At 38.6% G+C, this 21,622-nt stretch overlaps 1 protein-coding gene across 2 annotated transcripts; it reads right to left on the bottom strand.

Annotated features, from left to right (window-relative positions):
- Positions 1-3,770: 3,770 nt before the first annotated feature.
- On the bottom strand, positions 3,771-14,775 carry LOC128027474 (MAP kinase-interacting serine/threonine-protein kinase 2-like). Of its 2 annotated transcripts, XM_052615146.1 has the most exons (14): positions 14,642-14,775; positions 14,100-14,259; positions 13,914-14,001; positions 13,618-13,719; positions 13,425-13,522; positions 11,764-11,843; positions 11,338-11,411; positions 10,994-11,098; positions 10,851-10,906; positions 10,508-10,603; positions 6,574-6,768; positions 6,113-6,277; positions 5,953-5,993; positions 3,771-5,769 (listed from the first exon to the last, which is right to left on the bottom strand). In XM_052615146.1, exons 2-14 carry the CDS (start codon positions 14,148-14,150, stop codon positions 5,559-5,561), a joined length of 1,362 nt encoding a protein of 453 aa, XP_052471106.1. In that variant the 5' UTR covers positions 14,151-14,259; positions 14,642-14,775; the 3' UTR covers positions 3,771-5,558. The 2 variants fall into 2 exon arrangements, with proteins under 2 accessions (XP_052471106.1, XP_052471096.1); XM_052615136.1 differs by having other exon boundaries at positions 10,851-11,098.
- Positions 14,776-21,622: the final 6,847 nt, after the last annotated feature.

Genomic DNA, 21,622 nt, shown 5'->3' on the forward strand with positions numbered 1-21,622 from the left:
ATTTTTTTTTTTTTTAAATGACTGCCATTCGACTAATACCTCATACACCAGCCTTACACCATCAAGTAAGTTTATCCATTAACTCGTATATCAAAAGTTAAAATATCTGAGACTTATTCATACAGAATTTTGAATATTGAAATAAATCATTAAAGTAGCATTTAGTCTGAAGGAAAAGTTCACACAAAAATGAACATTTGACATGTAATGACCCTCATGCCATCCAAAATGTAGATGAGTTTGTTTCTTCATCTGACCAGAATTGGGGAAAATTAGCATTACATCATTAGGTCACCAACATATCTTCTGCAGTGAATGCATCATTAAGGCATTGTAACTTTTAACTGTTGCTTCTGGCCAAAATATGAAAAATTTTCATCACTGAAGAAAGCAATATTATCACCTGTTTGGAGTGGACTCTCTTCTGATGGCACCCATTCACTGCAGAGGATTCATTGGTTAAAAAGTGATGTAATGCTAAAATTATCCAATTCTGAACCAATTCAACTATATGTGTGGATGACGGAAGGGGAATAATGTTTCTGCAAATTTAAATTTTTAATTTTAATTTTCTTTAATGATGATTTATTGGCTTTGTCCAGGAATGTAATGGTACAGAGCAATTTGCAGGATGACCAAAATATAACGTTTGTTGACAACTTTAATACAATATAATTTTATTCTTCTATTGTTTTGCTAAGACATTGCTCCGACCTATGACACATACAACAACCATTAAAACAATATTGTGAATTAAAGATTTTGTATGGTCAAAAAGTGAATTACAACAGAATTTTTTTTTAACTGAATACTGATAAAAAATTTAAATAGTTCTGCAACAGTTGTCTTTGATCATTTCAATCTCAATTAAATAATTTCAATTTCATAAAATTTCATGTAGTTTATAAAATCTGTATTATTTTGCTACTGAATGAACTGGGGGTGAAGGGGTATCTAATGAAGGGGTCTTGGAACCAGTGCTGATGTGGTATGTGCTGTTATTTTGAATTGATCTTACCGGATCTCACATTTGCAACGAAAAAAAAAAAAGTTAAATGTCCCTTTCTGTAAATTTTATAGTATTGAAATAAACTGTTTAGACAAAATAATACTTGCACTTACCTTTTATTTTCTTGTCTATCATATTCTTATAAAAAAAAAAAAACTGTCTGTGTTTTCTGCACTAGACTAACTGAGACTTGTCATGGCACTTGTATACTGTTGTTGTTCTCTCGTTGGTTCTCATTTGTAAGTCGCTTTAGATAAAAACGTCCGTTAAATGATTATGTAGATGTAAAAATAATGACGGGATTTTAACACTTGGGGGAGCTCGTGCTTAATTTCAACCCAACAGATTTATCAGATTGTGATTTGTGTTTTAATTCTGATCAACATGAGGACGTAATATCAGCTATTCCGACACACAGGTAGCTCATCTTTAGAAATTATTCAGGTAAATCACATTCTGTAGTCTTTCCAGCACGTCCTGCAGTATCAGTGACTACCTTTATGCATTTGGGGGGAAACATTTTAATTACATTCTGTTTAATTAATTTTTGTAACAACATAATACACTACAATAATGGTAATCACCATTGAGAATAATGATCCCAAAAATAAAAGTAAAACATTTGGATATTTTACAATTAGGCCTAGCCTATATAGCCCATAGACAGCTATAGCCTAGTTTCCCCTGTTTACCCAACAGTAAATAAATGCATGTCCTCTGTTATTTAGAAACGTATTGAACGTAAGTGAAGGTCTTGCTGATATGCAGGCAGTAAGTATTACACGTGCAAATGTGACCTGCATGCTCGTTATGCATGTGAACTATGGGATAATGAAACGTTTACCAAAGCTGTCATATGAGTAGTTATCTTATCCACACATGTACGTAAAAAAGGCATCTGAGTGCATTTACATGAGGGACAGAAGTTCAGTGATATAGAGACAAGTTAACACAAGCAATTTGTATGAATATATATATAAGAGAGAAAAATGTAAACAAAAAGTAACCTGACAATATTTTTAAGAGAGAAAATTGTAAACAAAAAGTCACTTGACAAGTTCCAGGAGCATCCACAGTGAGTTGCTGCTTGGGGGTGAAAAAAGCAATAAACAACAATCTCTATTTATATTTATATGAAATGTGGAAAAAAGGCTGATCATTAGAACATCTTTATAAATGCAGATGTTCTCTTTGAATTCAAATTACATAGAAGTTTTAAGGCCTTTATGACATGGATGCTGTTGGCGTCCAAGCAAACACAAAAAAGTATAGCTGACAGTAAAACACATCCAAATTGGAAAATTTGTTCTCACACACACCCACAGAAATACACAAATTAAATTAAACTATTATACCAATATCCCTTATGCATATTTACACACATACACACACACACACACACACACACACACATTTTGTTGCAGTTATAGATATTCAACATAAATTATATTTTAAAATAAATATTTTTGTAATAATTTATATACAATTTTCAGGTCTAAGTGTAATCATAATGTGGCTTTTATTTACTGATGTCTGTATAAATTGGAAAACTTTGTATAAATGTGATTTTAAGTCTTATAACAGTGATTTTATACTGTGTAAATGTAAATTCAAAAGTAAAATCTGTTAAAAGCACTATATTAGTGAGAGAAATATAGGGCCATATTTTTACATCTAAACACATGTCCAACTACCCGCACTTGCAGTCGTTGCACTTGATTACTTATATGACTTATTTCCTGTGTTTGGTCCAAGTGTTCAAGTGAGCATGAAGACCACAAGTGTGTGTAGAACTTTTCATTACCTGATGGGACACACTTATGTTGTAAAAATATATGTCAGATGACAAAATTAAATTTTGTGGTGTGGTCCCATTAAGTGATAAAAAGCATTTGCAATTTTCAAATGTTGTACAAAATAAACACTACTAATTTGGACCTATAAAAAACATGCAAATCTTTGTTTTACTACCATATTTTATGTAATATCCACTTATCGTTAATATTTTACATACATTGGAAAGGTTTCTATGACTTCTCGCAAGATCTCTGCAAAGTATCATGATTTATTTCCACAACATGAAGCATGGAGGCATACACGAAGCCTTGAATACCACTCCAGACTCCAAACTGATCTCAAATTGTGCTCTTACATATGTGTTTGGAGTTTGCTGAAGATATCTCATTCCGTTCAAGAGTTAAAGCACTTTTAGTAAAAGTGGGTCCTCGTCCTTCTGTTTTGGACTCCCTTTGCGAAGGGGAGTCAAAAGTTAATTTTTTTTATCATTATTGATATTCACTCTCCACAGAATTTTTCACTGGTTTGGTTCCGATGGGCCAAAAAACCTGGAATTAGTTTACAAAAGTAAGTTTTCCAAAAAATCCAAAACACCCAAAAATTTTGATTGAATGGAGTTTGACATTTGTTGTGATCCAAGGATTCCAATGACATAAGGCATTTGGGTCTGCAACAAATGGTTTAGATGCAATTTTGTACTTTTGATTGCTGTAGTGCCCACATCAGATCAATTGGGGTGTCGCTGAAGGCTGAGTATTACCATCCCTCCAAATTTCAAGTTTTTACAAATTACGGTTTGGTCTGCCTGATCAGTTTTGTTTTGTTGAGAATACTAAACCTTTGCCATTCTAACAACTACATGCTTGAACCCCTAATAATAATAATAATAATAATAATAATTCAGATTTAAGGTAGTCAGTCAATTATGAGAGTGTTTTTACAAGAAAGCTGTGACCACTCTAGCTGAACAATTTTCCATGTTCTTTATTTTGGCCCCCTTGGGTCAGATGAGAAACAAATGGTACAACCACATGAAAATACAAGATAAACATGAAAGCTACGCCACTGGCCCTTAAAATAAATGTAGACTAGTAATTTCCATGTATGAGGGGGTTCAAAAATTAAATGAAAATACAATTGCAAGTAAAAAACAAAACAAAAATGAGGTCTTTCTCAGAAAGAAAGACTAAACTCAGCATATTCCAAAGTGGTTTCCATCAGAAAAAGAGGAAATCGACTATATGCATTTTAAGATAAATAAATTAAAAAAAAAGCTTTTTTTCCACTCAGAGGGAGTAGGAGCACTTGGTTTTGTTCCTGGTTGATCTGCATATTTACTGGTGATACTATCTGAAAAAAAAAAAAGTCTACATTCACCTTAGAAAGAAACTGCGGTACAACAGCATCACCGAGAAAAAAATAAAAATGGGAAAGAAGGGATGGGTGGGGGGATTCCTCACATTCTCTCATACAAGTTCAACGTCCTTACATTTTTAAAAACAAATATACAAGACACTTAAAAAAAAGGAGGATGAAAATATCCCTTTCTAGCGCACACACAAAAATTAATACAATAAAATAATTTTTAAAAAGGGTGGTGGCAAAATAATATAGCAGCATGGCACGTCGGTAGGTTTCTTGCAAATCTGAGCTTCACCTTTTCATTAGATATTGGCCTACAAGTACAAAATTGAGGCTAACAGAACTTAAGGTCTTTTCAAGGAATAATCACCTTTATTCATACAGTGAATAAAGTCATTGACAGAGATCGTGATGACGAAACATTCAATGACTAACTGAATGAATGGTGAAAATGGTAGAGAATTTCTAAGAATTAGCTGAAGAACCTTGAAATGCACCTCTGGCAGTTCCTTAAACCCCCATGACATGGCATTTCAGGCCAAAAGGGAGAGGAAGCATGAGGAAAGAAAAGGGGGAGGAAATAGGACTATGCAACCAATTCCTGTTTACCTGAGAAGGCCAAGTACAAAAGTTGCACTGCACTGCTCGCTCTCCCTTTCCAGTGCGAGGACAAAACATGGAACACCAATGAACTGACACAGAATAGGTCTTTCTGCTTTAAAATCTGCTTTGGTTTCTCATTTAGAGAGAGATCCTGAGGTTTCTTATGAAAACATTGAGGAGATTTGCTTTTGGCAGAACATAAGTGTTAACAGTTGATTAAAAAGGAGGCCCTTTTTGGACAGTTACACAGTCTTGGTCTGCCATCAATATCATTTGGTGAGTAACTGATGGAGAAATATGTCTCAAAGTGGCATTTGTACATATCAAATGAACTCAAAGGCAAAGAGCAAAAATGTTTTTGCTGATGCTTCAAAATTAAATAGCTTAGTTGGGGTCCAGTTTTAGATGAATGGAAGCAACTTTAATCCTTTGGTTCCAAAGGGTTTTCATGAACATTGTTACAGTTGACAGATTCCTGGGACTCTCAGACATCAACAAGTCTTTTTCTTGGCCACAACATGCTTTTTATCCAATCAAAACTATGTTTGCAGGGGGCATTTGATGTGCTTTAAGTGCTACAAGCATCAGAGACCTTTTCACAAGAGCTTAGAGCCCATAAAATAAGTGGGCAGAGAGGTCAGAGTTCAACTAGACAAAGTGTTGACGAGTCCAATAGAGGTGGTCAGTGGAGAGCAGAGGCTGGAGAATGTGGTAGAGATCAGGCACAGTTGCCCACAATCACAAGTGGGGTGAGGAGCTGGCGTAGTTCAGCGGCGCACACTGCCCCTCAGTGCTGGCTGCCTGGGGTCTTCCTGCGGTGGGCCAGCTTGGAGCAGGAGGAAGGAGCCAACCGCATGGAGCCAGCGCTAGAGGAGAGGAGAAGCGGGGAAGAGAGCTCATTCTCTAGCTGCTCCTCACTCTCTTCCCTCTCAGCCAGCTGCCGGTTCATGGCTATAGCCTGCCCCGCAAAGAACGTCAGGTCCTGAGCGCTCCCACCCCTGGAGAAAGAACATTGAAGGTCAGGTAAGCATGATTAATGCTCTATTTATTGTCAAAACTATTGCTGCTGGAATTTATAAATGTATCACCCCAAATATACTTCTACATTTTACCCCCCTAACAAAAAATTAAATATAACTTTGCTTCAAGTATATCAGGACATTAGTATGAAATATACTCACCTCTGATGTAAAATAGATGCAGACACAGCGTTGGGTGCACACTAAGGTGAAGAATACAAATGGGTCACAAAACATGATTGGATACAGTCCAAGCAGCAAATCATTTAATTGGGTTAAATAAAGTGTCAGAAGTCCTAGAGCTGGAAGGGAATGAACATACCCCCTTGACCCAAGGGTGCTGTAGAACTTGGGCAGCACTGAGGCGGTTTTTGGCGTCCCGCACCAACAGCCTGGTGATGAGATCTTTGGCTGCAGGGGAGATGTGTGCCCAGTCCTTCTCTGGAAACTCATACTTGCCTTCTTGAATACACTCAAACAGCATGCACTGAGGACACATTGTGATGAATGACAATAAACATCAATTTTCAGAAGAAATATCTCTTTATGGGGTCAACCATAAGTTTTTTTTAAATTGGCTTTTCAAACTTGTGACAATGCAACCCAATAGGTCTAGTGATGATTTAGTGGGGCAGTCCTTACTGTCAAACCCTGACTATGAAACCAGATGGCTAGACCAGGTCATTCCTGCTATGATTCAATGGAAAGTTTTGAACTTTCAGTACTTTCGATACTGAACACTTTCCCAGGAAACTGTGTGTCTTGCCTAAGTAAGTGGAGTACCTGGCAGGCTTGGCAGGGCTCTCCCCAGTCCCAACCACAGTCTGTTCCACAGCGACCCACAAAGGGCGGGTATCCACTCAGCATGATGTAGAGGATGACGCCAAGGCTCCACAAGTCACAGCGCTTGTCGTAGATGCTAGCTTCTTCACTAAAGGCCTCCACCACCTCAGGGGCCATGTATTCAGCTGAGCCACACTGTAAGAATAAAATAAATATTTAGTACTGTAATAGTCCTCAGACACGCGAGGAAAAGCCCACAAATCTCCCCCTGGGTTTTAAAGGCCACAAGGACTCGTGGCTAGAGCAGAGAGGAACTATCCTGTTTCGGTTCATGTTTACTACATACATACTCATGACTGTCCCATAATCATGTCACCAGTATAAAAGACGGTCAGGACAGCTGACGCCTTGAACGGACAAATACATACAAAGTATGTTACAATACCCACCTTGGCAAGTAACTTTGTAGCTTTAACAATGATTAATCAATATATAATGTATACAGTGTAGTACAAATTTTATTAGATTTTTTTTCCATATGGTTTCTGTTCCAGGCTTGCACACAAACTGCATTGCAATCATTTTTGAAAATGTAATTTGGGTGGAAATATCACAAAAGTATATAAACGGCCATTATCAGAGACCAGAGATGCTGGAGACTGAAGCAAAGAAGAGAAAATACTGTAGGCAGAACAAACTCTCGATTCACACAATATTGGAAGAAAGTCCTTTTGAATTGGGATGGAGGTTTATCTGACTGTTATCAGAAAAGCTTACATGGCGCTTTTCATATTGCATCTGTAATGCATACTGAAGTAGTATTTATAAGTGCAGAGCTGCTGTATTTAGAACGGTAACCAAGGAAACGCTAAATTACTGCTGTTCCAAAAGCGCCACCTGCTGTCAGAGAGCGAATTTGCGTTTTCATTCAGTCCATCTGCATTTTATGTTGTGTAGTTTCTTAAAGCTAATTTCATACTATTCTGATTTTGCAGAATTAGTTTAATCAAAAACCACACGTTACATGCGTGTAGCATTTGTGACTAAAATGCGTGGAAGCCTAGTTTTAAATGGCCACAGACATTTTCAATCTTTCTCATTTATTGCTTCAGATAATTAAATAAATGATGTGATTATTCCATTTCTGTACCCAAACACTTACAAACCTAAAGCACAGTTTAATTTGTATTTTTGTTTTGCTGTGGTATCGAAATCAAGATTTGTAAAATTTGATTGGGGTCTAAAAATGTTGGGGTCATTTAAGCTTATAAAAAAAATAAAAAAAAATAAAAAGTGATAAAAGCAACCATTTAAGTTTTTGTGACAGGGCCAGTGAAAATATTGACATTGAACGTAAAAAAAAATATATATAAATAATATTTGAAGCACTGGCCTGACTGGGCCAGCAGAAAATAAAAAATCCTTAACATTGAGCCCTGGCCATCTAGAGCTACAACATTTATCAGAGAGTTACCAGCACTCGGCTTGGCCTCTCCTGTTTGTTTTCACCTGCAGGGCATTATCAAGTTCATTGTTCGGAGTTGAGCTCGGGTGGCCTGATCTGATTCAGAGCAGGGCGCGTCAGCGGACAATGGTTCCAGCAGGGCCCACAGGCTGCTGCTGCGGTCTGCACTGCGTCATGTGCAAACTAGGCCAAAAGGTTGCTGCTCTGGGAGGAAAAAAAAGAAAAAGGATTTAAGCCACTCTACACCAGCTGGGGATAAACAAGTCCCAACCCTGTTTGACTGTTACATAATGCACACGTATGAATGGACACTCTGAATGATGCACTTATACTTAATGCAACAAACAAAACCACTCCGTGAGAACAGAGGAGGTTAGCAGTTTAGCGGGACACGAGCAAACCAGTTTATTTTTATTTTTTATAGAAGTGCAGCTGTCTCGTAAAAGATGGTTATACAACTAATGTATGAGTCACTGATGCAAACGGAGGAAGCTGATGATGTTATGCCGATGTTTCGATGCAGACCGAGGGGCGGAGACTACAGATCCTCAAATGACACTCCAAAAAACAAGCCAGGATTGCAATCTCTCCGACCCTGACAAATCAACCTTGCAAGCACATGACACATTCCCTCAAACTATTCAAGCTGTGTAAAGGTGTCAGGGGCATCACTTTATGGGAAATGTGATAACCAACAATAATAAAGTGTGCCATAATAAAATCCGACTGTGTGGTTTTACCGCAAGTTGTCCTTGTAATCTGAAATAAGAGCTCTTGGCTAACCGATCAATCAAAGCTAATACAAGATCACTTTTTACAAGATCAGATTGTGGGAGCACAACTGAAACACTTCCACTAGGCACATAACTATAGTACTTGTCCCACATCAGGAAAAGTACATGGATTTATCAAAACACAGACAGTCCAGCAATGATCCCCAATTGTCAGTTTATTGCCGGCTGGTTTTGCTTTCAGCATGACTGGGCTCTTACAGTATGCTCCACTCAACAAGAGGAAATCTTAGGAGCGTCACACAAAGCAGTCTCTGTCGGAGCCCTAGCCACTTCCTCTCATCATTAGAAAGAAAAAAATGTTGTTTCCAGCCCACAAATAGGTTACAGAATAATTATTTGCAAATAATTTGCCAGGCACAAGAGTGTAGCGGTGCACAAAACAAAAGACGGAAAGCCTGAGTAAATGTACACCATGTACATGTTTGTCAGTGACTTAAGCCACTGCAAGTTATCTTTGGAATTGCATCAGTCTCAATAACTATGTTCTTGGATGTTTATGAAGCAAATGTTATCATGGCAAGACAGGACTTTAGCTTTAAGTTTCCCTGGTGACTATTCTAGCAAGCAAAACCACAATTGTGGGAGAAAATGCTAAGGATTTCTGGGTGAAAATGCAAAGGATTTCAAAGCGACCGTTCACCCAAAAATGAAAACGGTGTCATCTGTTATTCAATGTTCAAAACTCTTAAGACATTTATTCATAGAGTACATTTAAGCTTCTACGGACCATATTTGATGCATGTTGATAAATTCCTAAATATGACTTAAATTAAATGTGTTCATCATACAAAGTGTACCTCTTTAGAAGGATTGGATTAAACTGCACAGTTCATTTAGATTTCTTAAGATGCCTTCATAAACTTTAAGAACAATCAACATTTTAGTGGTAATAACTTTTAATGGAGAAACAATCTCTGAGGTTTTATTTAAAGAAAGAACAGACCATACATAACCACAACCTAGTGGTAAGCCAGTCTGAGCACTTCAAAAGCATCTGAAAACCCCAGGGTGAAAGGATCTCCATGAGGAATGTTGTTTATACTCTCTGTACATGTACATTAAAAGACCTTTGCCCATTCCATTCAGACTCAAGAGCTGATAAACCTGCTTTTAGTATACGGGGTTCCTTGACCTGTAATCTTGAGAATCCTTTGACCAAGGTAACATCAAAACCTGTTCAACCCTAACAAAGTTCAGTTACTGGAGGTGATCACTTGGAGGTTTATTGGCTGAGGCTTAAAATCAGTAACCTTTATCACTACTCGTCTTATTTTGACATCTAGGAAAACGGTCTAGTTTTAGAGCCTTGAATTATGTTACACCAAATTAAAATGTCGGTGACATATGTCCATATGGAAACATAGTGTGAATAAGTCTTCAAAATCTTCAAATCAAAATGCTAAATATTTGATCCTTTCTGGCTGAAGTCTCAACTCCCCCTCACTTTTCCATTGTCCTACAGGTCTGCAATTCACGTTTTTAACATTTTTATTAAATGGAAAAAACACTATAATTTCATAAAGATTAAGTTGAAATTAATTTTATTGCAAGAGGTGTTATTCACTATTTATTTAAATCGAGTGATATCATATAGGTCATCCGCTACCCTGCGGTCTAAGATACTGGCGAACAAAAAGTCCATATCAGTCAACTATTAATATAGGGTTAAACTCACTGGAGTCAAGAGCTCAGGGGTGGAGATGGGAGAGCGGTCACTATTCAGTTTGATCCCGCTACCCAAATCAAAATCGCAGATCTTCACTGGAGAGATCTAAAGAAAAGAAAGAAAAAAATAATCCTATAAATGCAACAGTCTGAAATGAAATGACTTAAGAAGTGGGGCCATTGAGAATTCCTAAAACAATAACCGGCTTAATTCAGGTTTTTGTTCAAGAGCACAAAAAGCACATAAAATGTTACTGTACCCAACAGATTTGTGAAAAATCTGGTCAGAAATGCAGTGCATGTGTGTTCTCCTCAGATGTCTCATGTCTCCTCATGTACAGAGAGAGACTCACCCTGTCACTATGTTCACAGAGGATGTTCTCTGGCTTTAGGTCTCGATGTGCCATCCCTATAACGAGACATAAACAATCATCTTTTGATAATATATAGGGTGCATGATTAACATTACATTGTATCATCACTAACATGTTCCAACCTTTGTTGTGTAGGAAGTCCAGAGCACTGGCGATGTCCTGCACCACTATGCTGGCTTCCTGCTCATTGAAGTGTTGTCTTCGGTGTATGTGAGTCAAGATAGAACCTGGGAAATCGAATGGATGCATGAAGAATTAGGATTATAGATTATTTACAAAATGAACACACACACCGGTTCAAAAGTCTAGGGCTTTATGTTTTTGAAATGTCTTATGCTTACGAAGGCTGCATTTATTTTAATAATGATTTTTTTTTTTTTAAATGCATACATTTTGTATTTTATTTTAATACACCATATCAGCAGTACTAATTTCCATATACACAAAAAAAAAAAAAAATACTTACCACCTCTCAGTTTCTCAAAGACTAAATAAAATTTGTCCTCTTCCTCAAAGTATTCCACCAATTCCAAAATGTTTCTGTGGTGAGAAAAAAAAAACATTAATAATCAATTATGCACATGGAATCTTAATGAGCTTCACAAGTGTTGTTCCAAAACTTAGTAAGCAGTCTTGCAGTCCATGTAGGAAGCTGTCTTTAAGGCAGCATCCTGACGGTCACAATACTCATAATACATAATACTTGAAGCATTTAAAAAAAAAAAAACACTTAAATACTAGGCAAAGTAGAGTTTTAAATGAAACTTCTCTCCCCTTTGCCACCATGTTGGGTTTATTTTTTTTTCCCCACAGAGTTTGTTGCAATGCACTTTGGAATTAGTTTACATGCAATTTTGCCTAAACCAGTAGTGTCACACAGGGATTCCCGTACCTGTGGCCCTGGCACTGGTAGAGCATCTCCACCTCCCTGAAAACACGGCTCCGACTGTGGCCTGGCCTCTTCTCAATTATCTGTATAACATTGAAACATCATATTAATGGCCATCCATGCCATCCAAGTATTCAGCTTCTGTAGACAGATCTGCATGTCCCTCTGTGGATCACCCACACTCGCTGTGTGTGGGAGATTAGCAAGCACACAGATGACACGCCACTGCCTGCCTACAAAAGAACATCTCAGACCACTGATTCAGCAGGTCACCACATGGTCATCAGGCTTTACAAGCTGGAGGACTAGACAGACGATCAGGTTTCTCAACATGCAGGGTGTCCAGACCATGTGCGTAGTACAAAGTAGTGGCAGGTTCCTCACCCGTAGTAAAGGGTTGATTCATTTAGAATTAAATTCCCTAATAGAACCAACAATGCCACCGATTTTCTGGTTTTGTTCACTTGGTGCAGCGCCATAAAAAAAGGACATCAATAGCTAGGAAACTGTTAATAAGCAGAGTATAGCAGTGAACTTAGAATTAAATAGCAGAACTTGTATATTGAATTTTACACTGCCGTTCAAAAGCTTGCCATCCGAGTTTGTGTTTGCCCATTTTTAAAACTAATCTCTTAGGCACACCATGCCTGCATTTATTGATCAAATACATTACAAACCGTTATATTGTGAAATAATACAATTTAAAACAAATGTTGTCCATTTCAATTTTAAAATGGGAGTTTTGATTGCAAAGCTGAAACTGCAGCAGCCCATGATCCTTCAGAAATCATTCTAATACGCTGATTTGCGGTTCATGAAACTCTTCTTAGCAATGATGAAAACAGTTGTGCCACTTCGAGGAAACCAAATTCCTTAAATGGACAGAAAGAACAGCATTTGTGTTTTAATAAAACTTTAGTAGCGATATAAATGTCTTTACCATTACTTTAAATCAATTTAATGCAAACTTGCTGAAAAGTATTAATTAAAAAAAAAATAAACACTCTTTCTGTGCCCAAACCTTTGAACAGTAGTCGGTTTCTAAAGGGCTCACACTAACATCATGTGTTGCCTCCCTTGATTCAGTCTATGTGCTGGTTTATCTTCCATCCGTCCCTTTGACTGTACCTAATAAAATCCATTTAGCTTGGCTTGTAGACTATTATTCCAAACAGATAATTATTATTATCAAACAGATGTAACGAGAGACACCACACTGCATTTTCAAAGATCGCATGACCTGCGTCACAATATCAACAATTGAAAAGAGGAAGTTTCTCTGCTGAGCAGGCACTGTGGTCATTTATATTTTTGTTCCACAGCTGCAGCACGGTAGCTGGCAGGCCATTTTTCCAGAGAGAAGTACACGTAACATAACAAAAAAAACCGCTTATAAAGAACACAGCTGAAACATCCATGAATCAAAGCTGGTGTGATGAGAGCCGTCACAAGATCAGCTCAAATCACATTGCTAACTGATCATAATTAACACCCAACTACAGTGAGCTCCAATTTGGCCACGGTCTGAGATTCTGTGACCACTAAATCAGAGCAATAATCATGCGATAAGACACTGATTATTTGATAGCTCCATGAGCAGTGAGCAGTGACAACAGTTTGTTTAGCAGAATGCTATCGAACTAAAAGAGGGTGCTGATACTTGCCTTTACTGCATATTCTTTATTGGTGATCAGATTGATGCAGGTGTGAACAACAGCATAAGCCCCTTCTCCAAGAATCTCATTTTGTAGTTTGTAAACATCTAGAAATGAAAAAAAGAAAGAATATTTTCCCTCCTTAGAAGGTGAAGCTGTACTCCAGGCTTGAGCATGTACAAAAAGGCAAAAAAGGGCTTGCCTTCAAAACGTCCTGAGAAACTGTCAGTGGCTCTGCATCTTTTTTTCTTCTTATTTCTCTTCTTGGCATCAGGGATATTGATGGGCCGGCTGGATGGTATGTCTTAAAAAAATTAAAATAAAGTTAAGATGAACAATGTCTGCTAAGTCCATCACTCTAATCTGTTATGAATTTTGCATAAAGCTTGAGAGATGGGCATTATCTCCTCAATAAGCATTTCATCAGGGTTTACTTCAGCTTCAAAAACTGATAATAATGGTCAATATTAATGGAAAAAGTAGGCAAAACAGCAGTACCAGGCCTTGGCGAGCGGTCGAACTTGAAGGACAAGTCAAGATGGGGTTCAGAATCTATGAATTCATCAGTCTTGAAAGGATTTTGCCCCTGGGAACAAGAAACAAGGGTAACAAATGAAAGTCTGCCATTTCACACTCACTCAGGACATAAAACATTTTCTGGTAAATCAGAAGTAATTGCGAAACCTTGAAGGAGCGATGGAATCCTCTGACCTCTGTGATTTTGTTTTGCACCATGTTTTCAAATGGTCAGATAATGATGTGCAGCTTGATGCTTTAACACAGTGCAGTGGCTCCTTTCAATCAAATACTGATCACCTCTGATCTGATCACCTCAAGATGACTCCTGCTTACACAGAGACAGAAATATCATCGTGGCCCTGAACTGATGCTCTTTCAGCAAAATAATCTCAAATAAAATAAAAAAAGGAATAGGAAAGCTCATGTACAGACTTGTATTTTTCGCATTGCAAGTCAACAAAGTCGGGAAATTTAATATAGAAAAATGAATTAACTTTCTATTAAAATTGAGAATTTGGATCAACGGAGAAGTCTTATGTAGGCTAATTTAAGCAGTTTAATCTTAGTTTACAAACTAATTTACCATTAACCCATCTCTAGACAGCATGTGGTTTCAGTCAAAAATACCGGAGGTTTTAAATGTTTCTCCTTCCTTAAAAGGAGTTCCAGGAATAATTTTATAGGTAGGGGAATGGGATTCGTCTTACCCCGTTACTAGCCGTGAGACGCCAGCGTTCACGTTGCTTCGACCTACCCTTTAATAGTCTATTACTCTGTGTTTGTCAATTGTAAACTAAAATTGAGAGCACAACGCATATATAAGGTCGTATCTCACACTCCGCCCACTCTACATTCCACATCCAATCAAAATCATTGTTATGAGACTCCGAATTAAAAACTAAGAACACCATTGGACATGTCAATAACAGGGGCGGGGCATCCCGTTCCTAAAGTCATCTATTCAGAATCTGAACTGGACTGGCACTTTATTAGGGACCGGACTTCTAAATGAACACACTTCATGAAACACACACACACACACAAATAACATTTTTGCCTAACGTAAAGCTACAAACCAGGTCTGGAAAAGACTGAAATTTGATGGCCAAAACCTATAATATTCCAGTGTTTACTGTTGAACTATTGGAAAAGAAAATATTGAAAGGTGCAATATCACAACCCAAAACATAGAAACATTTATTCATGTTTAATATTCCCAACATCTTAATTGAATAATTTTATTCAATCATTTCATATGGCTGGTCTGAATTATCAACAATTACTTACGCCAATAAAAGCGGATGATTGCAATTTTCTTAAGTAAAAAGGTCTTATTGTTTACTATCATACATATGTTCATAGGTTGATGCAAATATTGTTGGTAACAGCTATTTTATAGGTTTCAAACTGTTCAAGTCAATTAAATATATAAGTATCTCATCTTAATCGTTCAGGTTATTTTCTTCTTTTTTTTTTTGTATTTGTTATTGTTAGATTATTTTAATATAACTTAATTTATTGTTCACAACTGGTCTGTATGAGCAGGGAGGATGTGTGGCTCCCTGCAGCCATCTACTGGTCATCTCGGTCAATTAAAAATGCATACGTTTTGATGCTTTATTAATTTGCTGTTACTATTTTCTTTAAAATTCCAAACGAAATGCATAAGATAAACATGAATTACTTTAGTTAAATAATTACCCATATTGTGTATACAGCATTCGAATCAGTCTCTGCTAATAAATAGACTGTTTTTTTTTAACAAAAAACCCACCATTTCACTATCTCAAACAAGTTAGAACACTTCATAAGACCAACAAAAAAAAAAAAAAACACACACCCACAAAAAAACAAAAACATTTTTAGTGAATTATTGGCCTTCTGGAAAGTATGTAAATTTACTGTGCATGTATTCAATACTGGGTAGGGGCTCCGTTTGCTTTAATTACTGCCTTAATTCAGCGTGGCATGGAGATGATCAGTTTGTGGCACTGCTGAGTTGGTATGGAAGACCAGCTTTCTTTGACAGTGGCCTTTAGCTCATCTGCATTTTTTGCTCTCTTGTTACTCATTTTCCTCTTGACAGTAAAATCTATGGGGTTCAGATCTGGTGAGTTTGCTGGCCATTCAAGCACATCAACACCATGGTCATTTAACCAACTTTTGGTGCTTTTGGCAGTGTGGGCAGGTGCCAAATCCTGCTGGAAGATGAAATCATCATCTTCAAAAAGCTGGTTAGCAGAAAGAAGCATGAAGTGCTCAAACATTTCTTGGTAAATGGGTGCAATGACTTTGGTTCTCAAAAAACACAATGGACCAACACCAGCAGATGACATTGCCCCCCAAATCATCACAGACTGTGGAAACTTAACAATGGACTTCAAGCAACTTGTGCTATGAGCTTCTCCACCCTTCCTTCAGACTTTAGGACCTTGGTTTCCAAATGAAATACAAAACTTGCTCTCATCTGAAAAGAGGACTTTGGACCACTGGGCAACAGTCCAATTCTTCTTCTCCTTAGACCAGGCAAGACACCTCTGATGTTGTCTGTGGTTCAGCAAATTCTTTGACACGTCTATGTGCCTCAGTCCATTCCTAGTGAAGTTCACTCAAATTCTTAAATCGATTTTGCTTTACAATCCTCATAAGGCTGCGGTTCTCTCAGTTGGTTGTGCATCTTTTTCTTCCACACTTTTCCCTTCCACTCAACTTTCTGTTAACATGCTTGGATACAGCACTCTGTGAACCAAAGAAGCCAGCTTGTTTGAATGTTTGTGGCTTACCCTCCTTGTGAAGGGTGTAAGGGAAACTGGTCAATTTAGCTCAAAAGGAATCATTTAAGATTTTAAAGGGAATTTGAACAGAATCACTGTTTCATGGCTGACCATTGAGATGGCCAGCGATTCACTGAACAGGCCGTTTAACATCTGCGCTGGATATTAATATCCAAACTCTAGTGAAAACACTATTAATTAGCGCAGTAACAAGATCGGCAGTTTAAGACATTAATTTGTAAGCAAAAAACACGAAATACTTCTCTTTTCAATATGAATAAGACTTTATTAGATTAATCTAAGACATATAAACTAATCTAACACATGAACGCACGCACTCACACATTCACACAAGTTGCAGGAAGATAGAAAGTTATGAAAGAATGAGTTTAAGAGAATGAAAATTGAAATCCCAAGTTTACAGCAATACGTGAAATTGCATAGACATGAACAACCATCAATCACTCAATTAACGCTCGCATTGAGTTCCTCAATGAGGTTAAAATTATATTAGATACACCAGTAATGATGAGAGACTGAGGGTACTTGTGTTGCCTGTGTAAAGGGGATTCCCTTTGTTGTCATTGAAAGGGGGTTTCCCGATGTTGCTGATTGGCTGGAAGTTCAGTAGTCCTTGAAGTGACTTCTTGGGAAGCCCGTGCTTGGGCGTCTTCTGACGATGCAGAGTTTTGGGCTGGTTGTAGTTGAACGGGCACTCAAGGTCAGACTCTGAGACTCGGCGTTACAAAACTTAACTCAGAACACGAAACTCTAAAATGGAAAAGAAAATAAACTAAAGTAAAAGACTAGAAGTAAAGTTTGATGAGACTAGGTGGTGTTTCTTCTCATCGTGGCTAAGTAGCAGCAGGCATGCAGGCCGAAGCACGCTGGAACCGCGCTCAAAGAATGCTAACAGTGATGACTAAAAGCATGACTAAAAGCAAAGCTGAAAAGCAAAAGCTATAAGCAGGCAGTGGATTTAAGCAATGGACTGATATTCCTTTAGAAGTCTTTTTTTTCTGTGTTCTTTGGAGACCAGAGGTTAAAAGGTCTGGTTCTGCTAGGTGGGGGGAAGTCAATCCAAGGATCTTGTTTACTCCCGGGTTTACATGTGATGGTCGGCTGTGCATCTATTTGACCATAAATCTATATTACTTGACCCAAATTTGACAATCTCTTCTCTGAATTGAAATAGTCAATAATTGTTCTAATGGTGTTAATGTTGAAAGCTGCTCTGTGAAATGGTTGGTTGGTTATCTTTCTTCTTACTTGTAGCACTAGGAATTGATTAACAACATCCTGTTGCCTTTCTGAGGAATTCAGCTCCTCATGTTTCAACCATAGTCCTGATCGAATCTTTAATTTGTCTGGATCGGGTCTGATACGCTACAAGGGTGTCAATGATTTTCTTCTGGACAACTGTCAGATCAGCAGTCTTCGCCATGATTGTGTGGGGTAGTGAACCAAACTGAGAGACCATTTTGAAGGCACAGGAAACCTTTGTTGGTGTTTTGAGTTGATTAGCTGATTGGAATGTCACCATATTCTAATTTGTTGAGATAGTGAATTGGTGACTTCAGTCTGTGTGCATTGAAATTATTTAATACACGAGTTTCATGATTTGAGTTGAATTACTGAAATGAACTTTCTACAACATTATAATTTATTGAGACGCACCTGTAAATCAGCTGCTGCCATATGAGGCAATGACTTTACTTGGTTTCTCTACATAATCCATTCACTATTTTGAAAAAAAAAAAATTTGTCTGAGATGATCAAATGTCCACTTATACCGTTTCAACAAATTTTACATTTACGCGAGAAAATTTGTTAAATCATGCCCGAGTCATCAAGAGAGTATTAATGAAAGTTAGAAATACCATCCCAGGCAAAGATAGAGTTTGCTATAATATAACTGTCACAGTGTCTGGGTTGTGTTCCCTGGGTATCCACTAGATGTCATCCTTCCCCACGGTGTCTGTCACTTCATTAACCACATTCCTCACTCTCTGCCTAAATCATTGCACCCAGCTGTCACTGGTTATCAATCATCACACTCTGTCAATTCCCCATTAGCGTTTGTCTCTCCCTGTGTATTTATACCCGGTCTGTCTTAGTATGTGTGACGGAGTCCTTGTTTATTCATGTCTATCAGTTTGTGCCCTTGCCCTGTGTTCATGTTTAGTTTATGTTTGGATTGATGTTTTGGTTTCGACTCATGCCTGGACTGTTTATTCTCTTTGGATTACCCCTTAATAAAAACGTACTCGCAATTGGTTCTCTCTCCGTGAATCCTTGTATCCCGGTCGTGACAGAAGGACTCTGTCACAGCAAGATCCAGCTGTATGTCATTTGATGTTTCCCGTTCCCTAGCCAGGATGCTGGAGCGGAGAGCTAAGTATTTGAAGTTGACCGCCCTCCGCCAAGAGGGCAATGAGGTGGGTGCCATGGCAGAGGTGTTCTGGTCCTTGGCTGAGGGCATGGGATATAATGACGCGGCCCTAAAGGATTATTTCAACAGCGGGCTGGATGACACGGTTCCTCAGGAGGAAATGGCTCATTTAGACCCATTCAAGTTCTGGGAATTTGTGTTCTACTTGCAGCATCGGCTTCCGTGGGATGCCGTCGGGGTGGTCGTCAGGATGGCCACCAGCCCAGCCCTGTTGCACAAGATGGCCGCCAGCCCAGCGCCACGAGACAAGATGGCCGCCAGCTCAGTGGCACAGCTCAAGATGGCAGCAAGCCCAGAGCCACTGCCCAGGATGACCACCGATCTAGCGCCACTGCCCAAGATGGCCGCCAATCCAGCGCCACTGCACAAGGTGGTTGTCAGCCCAGAGCCACTGCCCAGGATGGCCGCCAGCCCAGCGCCACGAGACAAGATGGCCGCTAACCCAGCTAACCTGGTCCAGAGCCGCGGTCCAAGATGGCCACTGGTCCAGAGCCGCGGTCCAAGATGGCCACTGGTCCAGAGCCACGGCTCCGGAGTCGAGTCAGGTTCCAGTTGACCCTCCGGAGTCGAGTCAGGTTCCAGTTGACCCTCCGGAGTCGAGTCAGGTTCCAGTTGACCCTCCGGAGTCGAGTCAGGTTCCAGTTGACCCTCCGGAGTCGAGTCAGGTTCCAGTTGACCCTCCGGAGTCGATTCTGGTTCCAGTTGACCCTCCGGAGTCGATTCAGGTTCCAGTTGACCCTCCGGAGTCGATTCAGGTTCCAGTTGACCCTCCGGAGTCGAGTCAGGTTCCAGTTGACCCTCCGGAGTCGAGTCAGTCACCGACGACCCTCCAGAGTCAGGACTAGTCACCGTTGACCTTCCAGAGGCAAGTCAAGTCACCGGTGATCTTCAAGAACAAAGGCAAGTCACCAATGATCTTCATGAGCAGAGTCAGACCACCAAGGATCTTCAGAAGCAGAGTCAAGTCAGCATTGATCTTCTCGAATCCAGTCTAAACACCATAGGGTTGCCAAAGCCTCGTCAGGTCCCAGTCGAACTCTATGAGCATCCGATGGATCCTGTTGTGGCTCCTGTTACGGAGTCCTTGTTTATTCATGTCCGTCAGTTCGTGCCCTTGCCCTTGCCCTGTGTTCATGTTTAGTTTATGTTTGGGTTTCGAGTCATTGCCTGAACTGTTTATTCTCTTTGGATTACCCCTAAATAAAAACCTACTCTCAATTGGTTCTCTCTCCGTGAATCCTTGTATCCTGGTCGTGACAATTAAACAAATGAAGTAATACATAAAGCAATATTGCATCTTTGTAAAAAATATGGATAAGGTCAGCTGCCTTTATCATGGACACAAGCTGTCATAATTCCTGTTCCAAGACCAGGGAAAGATTCTTCAATAGCAGGAAATTACAGGGCAATTCCTCTGACATCTAACCTCTGTAAAGTGATGGAAAAAATGATTGTTAACCACTTATATTATGTGTTGGAAAGCAGAGGATTAATAGCATCCTATCAGTTTGGCTTCCGATCAGGTAGATCTACTTCAGATGCATTATTAAAACTAGAAAACTGATGTAAAGAAGGCATTAACATGAAAGAAGTTTTAGTGGCAGTATACTTCGACATTGAAAAGGCATATGACATGATGTGGAGGGAAAAAGTGCTATTAAAGTTGCAGAGAATCGGAATTATAGGAAGATTTTATAATTTGGGTTTTAAGTTTCTTGTTTGGTCGACTGATTCAAGTCAAAGTTGATAGTGTCTTAACTTTTAAACACTATTTAACATAGTAATCAATGATGTGTTTGAAGGAATTCATCCAGGAATTTCAACAGTATTATTTGCTGATGATGGAGCAATGTGGAATTGCGGAAAAAATGTAAAATATATTGTACATACAATTCAGGAAGTAATAGAAGACGTATAAATAAATAAATACGTTTTCAGAAAATCTTACTTATATATATACAGCCATTAGAAAGGGTAACAAAATGTAAATATTTATGTGTGTGGTTTGATTCTAAATTAAAATGGAAAATCCATATTGACTATATTGAAAAGAGGTGTAGTAAAGTACTAAATCTAATGAGATGTATAGTATAGGCCAAGAATGGGGGGCAAATAAACAATCAATGATCACCTTATACTGTGCACTTCTACAATCTCTTTAGATTATGGATGTTTTTAATTATGGATCTGCATCACTCAGTATGCTTTAAAAGTTAGATCTTATTCAAGCACGAGCTTTGAGATGTATTACAGGTGCAATTAAAACAACTCCAGTATGGGAGGTTAACAGAGGGGATTTCTGTATACACAGCTGAAATGGTGCCAATTAAAATGGTACTTAGTTGGGTAGAAGAAGTGATGCGTAATAAGGTGGTGATTTGTTCAGATTCAATGGCATCACTTAACGGTCTTCAAACCTTTCCAACCTTTAGATGTGACATCCTCATAGAAATAATGAATAA

This window comes from Carassius gibelio, chromosome A2 (genome assembly GCF_023724105.1).
Source record: "Carassius gibelio isolate Cgi1373 ecotype wild population from Czech Republic chromosome A2, carGib1.2-hapl.c, whole genome shotgun sequence".
Taxonomy (NCBI): domain Eukaryota; kingdom Metazoa; phylum Chordata; class Actinopteri; order Cypriniformes; family Cyprinidae; genus Carassius; species Carassius gibelio.

Coding starts and splice junctions, on each gene's coding strand:
- LOC128027474 (XM_052615136.1), bottom strand. CDS start 14,150: ATGGTGCAAAACAAAATCACAGAGGTCAGAGGATTCCATCGCTCCTTC. Junction 10,604..10,850: donor TCTGTGAACATAGTGACAGG/GTGAGTCTCTCT, acceptor TCTTTTCTTTAG/ATCTCTCCAGTGAAGATCTG. Junction 6,278..6,573: donor AGCCCTGCCAAGCCTGCCAG/GTACTCCACTTA, acceptor ATGTGTCCTCAG/TGCATGCTGTTTGAGTGTAT.